General features: G+C 35.9%; 1 protein-coding gene across 1 annotated transcript in view; it reads left to right on the top strand.

Moving 5' to 3' along the window:
- COL24A1 (collagen type XXIV alpha 1 chain) overlaps nucleotides 1–10,876 on the top strand; it is a 358,042-nt gene that overhangs the window by 40,879 nt on the left and 306,287 nt on the right. Inside the window, exons 4-5 of the mRNA XM_081817091.1 lie at nucleotides 4,300–4,353; nucleotides 6,952–7,005. Coding sequence (XP_081673217.1) covers nucleotides 4,300–4,353; nucleotides 6,952–7,005 — 108 coding nt within the window. The remainder of the gene's footprint in view (nucleotides 1–4,299; nucleotides 4,354–6,951; nucleotides 7,006–10,876) is intronic.

Below are 10,876 nucleotides of genomic sequence, written 5' to 3'. Positions count from 1 at the left end.
TGATTTTGAGGGGGTTCTCTGTGCCTCCTGGATTTTGATGCCTATTTCCTTCCCCAAATTAGAGACATTCTCTGCTACAATTTGCTCCAATATAACTTCTGCCCCTCTCTCTCTTTCTTCTTCTTCTGGGATCCCAATTATTCTAATATTGTTTCATCTTATGGTATCGCTTATCTCTCAAATTTTGCCCTCATGATCTAGTAGTTGTTTATCTCACTTTTTCTCAGCTTCTTTATTTTCCATCATTTGGTCTTTTATATCACTAATTCTCTCTTCTGCCTCATTTGTCCGAGCAGTTAGAGCCTCCATTTTTGATTGCACCTCATTAATAGCCTTTTTGATTTTGACTTGGTTAGATTTTAGTTCTTTGATTTCTCCAGAAAGGGTTTCTCTAATATCTTCCATGCTTTTTTCAAGCCCAGCTAATGTCTTTAAAATCGTCATTCTGAACTCTAGTTCCAACATCTTACTAATGTCTGTATTGATTAGGTCCCTGGCAGTCAGTACTGCCTCTTCTTCTTTTTTTTGAGGTGATTTTTTCCATCTTGTCATTTTGTCCAGAGGACAATAGATGAATGAGAGAACAAAATGCTAACAGGGTAACAACGACCACAGAAAAATACATACTAAACAAATCAGAAGAGACCTGAAACCAGGGGAAAAGAAAGGGAAGGAAACAAAAAAGAAAAAAAAAAGATTAAAAAAAAAAGAATATGTTCAAATATGATCAGACTGGTGCATAAATCAGTGCTACACATTTAGATTTTGGGTGTATTTTGGTCTTTTAGAAGAAAGTGCCTCCCAAAGTTTTAAAGAAAGAAAAACTTATATATGTACAAAAATAAGGGTAAATACGATGAAGGGATGGAATATGACTGTAAAGATGAAAATTATAAAAGATTTTATAAAAGGAATTGAGAAGATAAGAAGTTGGTTGAAAAAAGAAAAAAGAAAAATTAAAAAAAGGGAGTGAATGTGATCAGGCAGGAGACTAGAACAAAGCCATACACTAGAGATTTAGGGTATATTTTGGTCTGTTAGAAGAAACTGTATCCCAAAATTTTAAAGAGAGAAAAACTTATATATATATATATGAAAAATAAGGTTAACTACAATGAAGGGATAGAATATGACTCTAAAAATGAAAAGTAAAAAAGATTTTTAAAAAAGGGATTGATAAGATTTTGGTTGAAAAAGGGAAAAAGAAAAATTCAAAAAAAAATAGAAAAAGAAAAAAATACAGAAAATAAAAAAAAATTAATTTTGAAAGACTAAAGAATCATAGTAAAAAAGCCATGAATTCTACATGCATTATTCCCCTAGTGCTGGAGTTCTGCTGTTCTCATTGATCGGTAAACTTGGTCTTGGCTGGCTGTTCTTGCTGATCTTCTGGGGGAGGGACCTGTTGCCCTGGTTCCCAAATGTCTTTGTGGGAGGCGGAATTGCCCCACCCTTGCCGTCCAGGCTAAGTAATCTGCTGGGGTTTGATCTTGGGAGCTTTTGTTCCCTGCAAGCTTTCCATGCAGCTTTGGAGGATGAGAGTGAAAATGGCAGCCTCCCAATCTCCGCCCTGGAGGAGCCGAGAACTCGGGGCTCCACTCCTCAGTGCACCCCCAGAGAAAAGCAGTCAGTCACTCCCGACTCCCTGGTCTCCGGCCGCGCTCCTTGCTCACCTGGCCTGTGACGGAGCGTTTCTATCTCTGGCACCTGACCCCATGTGGAGTCTCCAAACCCAGCAGATCCCTGCAGTGCCCTCCCGCGCCACTCCTCCCTGGGGGAAGAAGGGGAGTCTCCCTGGATCTGCCGCTTGTTGGGTCCCTGCTGGAGGAGCAGTGGCCCGACTGTGCCGCGGATCACGGTTTATGGCAACCCCAAGCTAAGAGCCCCCTCCTCGGCTCCGTCTCTGCAGCCGGCTTCCCCGCTCTGATACCTGGGAGCTCTGCCGCACTCAGGCACCCCCGATCTTCTTGTGACCCTGAGGGTCCTGAGACCACACTGTCCCAGCGAGGGTTCCACCCCCTGCTTAGCCACTGGAGTGATGTCCCTCAGCGAAGCCGACTTCTAAAAGTTCCAAGTTTGTGCTCTGCTTCTCTATCACTTGCCTGAAGTGGTGGACAGAGGCCCCCTCCCCCGCTGTCTAGCCTCCCAAATATCGCCTTGGATTCACTTCTCCACATATCCTACCTTCCAGAAAGTGGTCGCTTTTCTGTTCAGAGAGTTGCTGCTATTCTTTTCTTCAATCTCCTATTGAGTTCGTAGGTGTTCAGAATGGTTTGATCCTTATCTAGCTGAATTCCTGAGACCAGACGAAATTTAGGTCCCTACTCCTCCTCCATCTTGCTCCTCCTGAGAGGTATATTTTTGTCATCAGTATTTTAAAGATAAGGCTTTAAAGATAAGGCTTTAAAGAAAGAGTAACTGAGTTGTGCAAGGTCATTCAGCTAGTAAATGATTGAGGCATGACTTGAATCTAGACTAGACAATTGCAAAACCATTGTTCTTTTCATTGAATTATACTTTCTCTTAATAACTAATAATCTCAAAGTTAAAGTGCCATTTTTAGTAATTAACTTTGTTTACAGAAAATAACTTATTTTCCTCAAACAAGTCAGTCATGACATAAAATCGGTTTGCTTCCCTGTTTTCTAGAAATCCCTATTAATAATCTGTTCTGAAAGATTTGAAAATGCAAAATTGTGAAGAAAGCTAAAATTGATTTTTATTTAGTGCTTATTAAACAACTTAAATATTTCAATCAGGACATATAATATGCTTTCTTTCTTCCCCAATATCTAATGTTAATTACTTTTTCCATGTGAATGGAATGGTGTTTTCTTTTGTTGTAATGTAGTGTGATAGGGCAATAAACCAATAATAGACATGCTGTTTTAATTTTCCATTTAGTTTTTCATTTTTTTTATTTTTGGGGACTTCATATAAATAGCCTTTAATTTCTGATTATAACAACAGAACCAGAACTATTGAAAAGAATTCCAATTTAAAAAAAAAATAAGTGGAAGTTAGTTTTTGATGGACGCTAGTAATATAATAATAGCTGTTAAAATATTTGAACAGTTCAGGAAAGAGAATGCCCTCAGTCTGAGGTTGAGTAGAAATAGTACTTATCTCTCAATACTAGGAAATACATGAAAGGTTTTTATCAAGTTAGGGGAGAGAAGAAAAAATACAATTAAAGGAAAATGGACAGTTTGAAATATATAAAGAACATTACAAACTTCAAAATGACTGTAATATAAAAAAGAAGAAAGTTTCAATAGTTAATATCAAGAATGAGAAATGAGAAAAAATGCTGCATAAAAATGAGACTCATTAGGTCATGCTACTTGTTAATGATAGGGCTAGTACTTTAACTTTGATATGTCTAATTTCAATGTTTGTTCTACACTTTAAGGCAATATTGAATGAACATTTGTAAAATGGAATATGTGTATGCTCTAGAGACACCAAGAATAATTCCATGTCAGCAGAGTGCTCAGTAACAATTAACTAAATGAAAGATGAGTGAATGTGTTAACCATATCTCAAATGAACATTTATCCTACCCCAGTTGATTGTTAAAGTAAGTAAAAAAGATGACATAAAACATTACACAAGGAAGTAAAGTAGTAGTTTCCTATTTCTTATTTGATATATTTAATAAGTAACATTTAAAGAACTCAGAACACTTTAAAATGGATCAATTTTTGCTTTCCTACTTTGTTTTGCAAACCATTTAAGTCTGTTACTGACCTCCTGGTATGCTGTATTTGGTGTAAGGCAGATTTATTACTGAATATACTAGAAGGATCTCATTATAACAGTTTAACACATTACGCAGATTCTTGCTATAAGTCTTTTAAAAGAACGTAATACGGTCAGTGCTTTAATTTTGTCAGTGCTTTAATTTTTCAGGGCAAGTCTTTTGAAATGTGTTTGAAAAACCCTGTAGTTGTTGGTCTCCAAACCCTAAATTGAATTCTGCCTTCAGTAGTAAAAGTAAAGTTAGGTAAAAATTACCCACAAAACTACTAGTTATGGTCCCTGTAAAAACCAGATACAGTGGCTGTAACCATAAGTCACAGACTTCCTGCTGCTGTTTCTGGCCAGATTAAAGAGGACACTTGAGTTCCAACTCTCACCCCTGCTGATTAGGGTGAGGGGATTCATGTTACTTTAAAATCATCATTAGCTGGAAACTGGGGACTGAAAAGAAAAAGCCCTAGTGCGGGAATCTTAATGAGACTCGTGAGAAAAGATGTGTCTATTAGACGTCTAACATCTTGGCATTTGTTTTCCAAGGGTCCACCAGGTCTAGCAGGTATTCCAGGTCCATCAGGAAAGAGAGGTCCACGGGTAAGTAAATGGGCTCCATGTCTCACTTGCTGTTAGAATTAGTAACTTTGCAGTATGTTTTCCCTAGTATCGTACCGTATGTACTTCCTTTGGAAACCTGCCTGGATGTTCAAATGTAGCCCTACCTTTGCCAACTCAAGAGAAACTCAGGAACATGTGCAACTTGTTTATTTGAGAGTAAACACCCAGCCAAAGCATTCTCTGTGAACATGCCCAAAAAGGATTATCAAATTTGTAGATTAGTAGCTCTTCTGGTGCTACTTGTAACATTATTCTTAGTTATAAAGTGATCTCATCGGTAGTTGATAGTTCAAGGTGGGGTTCATTTGCTTTGGGAAATGAAGAGGAGTGGGCTGCCTTAAAATAGTATGTTCCTGGATTACATAGTGGAAAATGCTGGAACAACTGACTAGAAAAATAATTGTCCTGAGGAAAAAGCTGCTGTAACCATCAGCATTATACAGGTCCAACAAAAGATTTACTGCTGTGTTAAAATTCATTTCTTTCAAAACTAAAAAAAAAAATCAATGTGGACTTTTACTAACAGAAATTCTTCAAAGAGCCAGAAAAGGAATTACGACTGTGTGTTATAAAGACAAATGCACATGCCATGGACAATCCACTTTCTTTCTATCCTGATTTTTATCTATCATACAAACAACATAATGAGAAATCATATCCTGAAATATTACTGTGAGCCATCCATATTCACAACAAAGTCTTGTCTGTATGAGGCCTCAGGAATGCTCACTGGTGGTAGTTGGTTAGCATTTGGTTTACTTCTCTCTACTTGATGATCTGTCATGTTCCTCCCAGAGTCTCTCATCAATGTGCCCACTCTCCTGTAGCTGGCACACCTCTTCCATCCTCCTTGCTCTCTGTGTGGATCCTACTCTTCTGAGGGAGTGGATCTCTCTGCTCTAATTCCATTCCCTTTCCACTACTGAGGCTGTTCTCCCACAGCATGACCTTCAACGTCTGAGTCCAGCTATTTTCATGATACAGCAGTTTCCTTCTCTATCTTTTTTTAAAAATTTATTTGTCCAATCCTTTCTTTAAGGAAGGAACACTATTCCTCTTCTCAAGACTAATTATTACATTTGTGTTCCTAATTTTATCTCCATTCCATTATTTAACTTAAAACTTGCCACTTTGCAATTTTTGTCTTCTGAGATTTTATCTCATTTGGCAACAACCAACTAATTATCCTTTAAAAAATAAAACTCGAACTTTCACTGACATTAATTTTTCCTAAAGTTACTGTCCGAGCTCACGGTTGCACTATTGAGCTTTGTAAAATAATAGTTTACGCCATTGCCCTACATCTCCACCAATAAATCATTTGTAAATCCCCATAAATTTTTCCATCTATTTTATTAAAATTTATGTTTTGAAGGTTACAAATGACATATGCCATAACATCTAATCCTTTTCCCTTAGTTTTAATCTTGCTAGTTATACCTTCAATATTGCCATTGCTGATGCCCCTCTCCTTTCTGAAACACAATGCTCTATTAATTCAGAATTGAAAAGACAGAAAAATAAGTAATTATTAACTATATGTTATATGTTAACCTAGAGGTATGGCTGAAGAGCCCAGAAGTGGGCACCAAACCCAAATGAATATAGGGGTCTGCAAACCAGGAAGGCTCTTTGGAGGTGGATCTTAGTTCCTCTACTTGTCGGTTCTGTGAGCTTAAGTTTCTTCCTTTGTAAATGGGAGTAAAAATAACCACCTTGCAGGATTGTTATAAGGATTAGTAATAAGAAATATAAAGCATTAACAGTTATCTATGCATAGTTGGTAAATAGAAGCAATTACTGACAAATATTTATTAACTATCTAATATGTTCCAAGTACTATACTGATAATATGAAAAACAGTCCCTTTTTAAAAAAAATTTCAATCCTAGAACTAAATAGCATGTCATAAGATAGTTAAAATAGCAATAAAATATTTAACTAACAGATTAGAACAGTGTAAGAAATGTCCTAAAGCAATGTGCAATTAATTACAAATGAATTTTACATGTAGCAATTTCTATGGAAGTTACTAGGAAAGAGAAGTCACTTTATGATGGTGTAGCTAGGATTTAAAAATGAGGTGGGATCTTAGTTGACACTTGAAGAATGATTTGGGCAGCTGTAGGGGGGCAAAGTGAAATGAAATAAGTCTTTAAGGCATACATAATGGCATAAGCAAAAACCCAAGTGCAGAAAGGGTTAGCACATGTTGGCAGAAGAATAAACATTTGCACTTTCTTATTTTTAGGCTTCTTACTCTGCACAGCTTTTAGAAGTAGCACTATGCAATATGGCTGGAGATAGGGGTGAAAAATAAAGGAGATAAGCATCTCAAGGCAGTGTTTTGAATCAAAAGAAGGAAATATATACTATAATTAGTGTAGCTCTCTTTTCCAAGATGAAATATCCAACATCTAGGAAAAGATAAAGAACTTTGTGGGGGGAAAGAAAAGGTGACATACGTTTTAATGAAATTATGCTATGTAATATTTATCTGAACGTTGCAATAAACACTGTCTATTATTTGTATCTAGATCTGTTCTAAGAGTGATCTGACCTTTTTACTATTTGCAGGGCATACCAGGGCCACATGGAAATCCTGGGTTACCTGGATTGCCAGGTCCAAAGGTGAGTGATGACTAGTGAGTATCATATTATTTCCCTCACATTATTAAAGAAGGTCCTTAACTTTTTTTAAAATTGAGATATAGTTGACATAAACATTATACTAGCTTCAACTGTATAACATAATGATTCGACACTTGTACATACTGCAGATAATCACCACAGTAAGTCCAGCCACCATCCATCACCATAAAAAATTACAAAAAATTTTCTTTCTTATGATGAAAATTTTCATGATCCACTTTCCTGGCAGCCTTCAAATATGCATGCAGTACCATTGACTGTAATCACCATGCCACACATCATATCCCCATGACCTATTTATTTCACAACTGGAAGTGTGTACCCCTCTTCCGTCCCTGCAACCACTACTCTGTTCACTGAATATGTAAATTTTGTTTTATTTGTTCACCTGTTTTGTTTTTTAGATTCCACATATAAGTGAGATCATACAATATTTATATTTCTCTGTCTGGCTTATTTCGCTTAGCCTAATGCCCTCAAGGTCCATCCATGTTGTCACAAATGGCAAGATTTCATTTTTTATTTTTTATTTTTTTTTTATTTTTATTTTTTTAAAGATTTTATTTATTTTTTGGAGAGCGAGCAAGAGAGAAACAGCATGAGAGGGGAGAGGGTCAGAGGGAGAAGCAGGCTCCCCGCTGAGCCGGGAGCCCGATGTGGGACTCGATCCCAGGACCCTGGGATCATGACCTGAGCCGAAGGCAGACGCTTAACCATCTGAGCCACCCAGGCGCCCAAGATTTCATTTTTTTTAATGGCTGAGTAGTATTCCATTGTGTGTGTGTGTGTGTGTGTGTTTACACCACATCTTCTTTGTCTGTTCAATCATTGATGGACACTTAGATTCTTTTCATATCTTTTTTTTTTTTAAAGATTTTATTTATTTGACAGAGAGAGATACAGAGAGAGGAGGAACACAAGCAGGGGGAGCGGGAGAGGGAGAGCAGGCTTCCCGCAGAGCAGGGAGCCCGATGCGGGGCTCGATCCCAGGACCCTGGGATCATGACCTGAGCCGAAGGCAGACGCTTAACGACTGAGCCACCCAGGCGCCCCGATTCTTTTCATATCTTTACTATTGTAAATAATGCTGCAATGAACACAGGGGTGCATATATCTTGATGAATTAGTGTTTTTGTTTTTTTTCTGATAAAATGTCCAGAAGTAGAATTGTTGAATCATATGGTAGTTCTGATCACTTTTTATTTTATATTATTGACTATATTCCCTATGCTATATTTTTCATCTCCTTCAGTTATTTATCTTATAACTGGAAGTTTGTTATTTTTAATTTTTTGATGAAACTCCATACTGTTTTCCATAGTGGTTGTACCAATTTACATTCCTTCCAACAGGGCATTTGGGTTCCCTGTTCTCCACATCTTTACCAGTCTTCACTAACACTAGTTATTTCTTGTCTTTTTGATAATAGCCATTCCAACAGGTGTGAAGTGATAAGTCATTGTGGTCCTGATTTGCATTTCTCTGATGACTAGTGATATTGAGTACTTTTTCATGTGCCTGTTTGCCATCTGTATTTCTTGGAAAAAATGCCTATTCTGATCCTCTGCCCATTTATTAATCAATTGTTTTGTTTTGATGTTGAGTTGTATGAGTTTGGATATATAATTTGCAAATATTTTCTCCAATTCAGTAAGTTGCCTTTCATTTTTATGATGATTTCCTTTGCTGAAGCTTTTCAATTTGCTGTATTCCTACTTGTTTATTTTTGCTTTTGTTGCCTTCACTTTTGGAGTCAGATCTAAAAAAAAAATTGCCAAGAATGATATCAAGGAGCTTACTGCCTATGTTTTCTACTAGGAGTTTTATGGTTTCAGGTCTTAAAGTCTTTAACTCATTTTGAGTTTATTTTTATGTATAGTGTAAGAGAACAGTCTAATTTCGTTCTTTTGCATATGGCTGTCCAGTTTTCCCAACACCATTTATTAAAGAAACTGTCCTTTCCCCATTGTATATTCTTGCCTCTTTTGTTGTAAGTTAATTGGCCATATATACATGGGTTTATTTCTGGGCTCTTTATTCTGTTCCATTAATCTCTGTGGCTCTTTTTAAGTGAGTACCATATTGTTTTCATTATTATAGCTTTGTAATATAGTTTGAAATCAGGGAGCATGAAGCCTCTAGCTTTGTTGTTCTTCTCAAATTGCTTTGGCTATTCATGGTCTTTTGTGGTTCCATACACATTTGAGGATTATTTGTTCTGTCTTTTTGAAATGTGCCATGGGAATTTTGACAGGGATTGCATTGAGTCTATAGATTGCTTTGGGTAATATGGACATTTTAATATTAATTCTTCCACTCCATTAGCACAGAATGTCTTATATTTATTTGTGTCTTCAATTTCTTTTGCTAATGTCTTACAGTTTTTAGCATACAAGTCTTTTACCTCCTTGGTTAAATTTATTCCTAGGTTTTATTCTTTTTGATGCAATTATAAATGAGATTTTTAAAAAATCTCTGATAGTTCTTTGTTAGTATATAGAAATGCAATAGATTTTTGTATGTTAATTTTTTACCCTGCAACTTTACTGAATTTATTAGTTCTAACAGCTTTCCAGTGGAGTCTTTAGGGTTTCCTATAGATGCTATCGTGTCATCTTCAAATAGTGATGGTTTTACTTCTTCCCTTCCAATTTGGATTCATTTTATTTCTTTTTCTTGCCTAATTACCATGGTGAGGACTTCTAATACTATATTGAATAAAAGTAGTAGGAGTGAGCATCCTTACCTTGTTCCTGATCTTAGAGGAAAGACTTAGCTTTTTACCATCTAGTATGATGTTAGCTGTGGGCTGTCATTTATGGCCTTGATTATGTTGAGGTACATTCCCTCTGTACCCATTTTGTTGAGAGTTTTTATCATAAATGGATGTTGAATTTTGTCAAATGCTTTTTCTGCATCTATTGAGATGATCTATGATTTTTATCCTTCATTTTGTTAATGTGGTGTATCCTTTTGATTGATTTGCAGATGATGTCAAACCATTTCTGCATCCTTGGAATAAATCCCACTTGATGATCCTTTTAATCTATTGTTGAATTTAGTTAGCTACTATTTTGTTGAGGATTTTGCATTTATGTTTATCAGGGATATTGGCCTGTAGTTTTCTTTTTTTGTGGTATCCTTGTAAAATAAGTTAGGAAGCATTCTCTCCTCTTCTGTTTTTTGGAAGAGTTTGAGAAGCATTGACATTAACTCTTCTTTAAATATTTGTTAAAATTCACCAATGAAGCTGTAGCTCCTAGACTCTTGTTTGTTGGGAGGTTTTCGATTACTGCTTTAATGTCCTTACTAGTAATCAACCTATTCAAATTTTTATTTCTTCATTATTCAGTCTTAAAAGATTGTGTTTCTAGGAACTTATCCATTTCTTCTTGGTTGGCCAACTTGTTTGTATATAATTGTTCATAGTAGTCTCTTATGATCCTTTTTTATTTCTGTGGTATCCGTTGTAAATCTTTTTTTTTTTATTTGAATCCTATTTTTTCTGAGTTAGTCTAGCTAAAAGTTTGTCAACTTTATCTTTTCAAAGAACCAGCTCTTAGTTCATTTATCTTTTTTTTCCCCCCAAGTTCCTTGAAGTATAAAGTTAGATTGTTTGAGATTTTTCTTGCTTTTTGGGGTAGGCTTATATCACTATGAACTTTCCTCTTTGCTACATCCCAAAGATTTTGGTAAGTTGTATTTCCATTTTCATGGTATTTTTTTTATTTCTCCTTTGATTTCTTCATTAATACATTGGTTATTCAGTAGCACATTGTTTAATCTCCATATTATTGTGATTTTTCAGTTTTCTTCTTCTAATTGATTTTTAGTTTCATATCATTGTGGT

Source organism: Leptonychotes weddellii, chromosome 4 (assembly GCF_054177405.1).
Source record: "Leptonychotes weddellii isolate Sample4059 chromosome 4, ASM5417740v2, whole genome shotgun sequence".
Taxonomy (NCBI): Eukaryota; Metazoa; Chordata; class Mammalia; order Carnivora; family Phocidae; genus Leptonychotes; species Leptonychotes weddellii.
The sequence above is the reverse complement of the archived record's forward strand: the minus strand, read 5'-3'. Positions and strand labels throughout refer to the sequence as shown.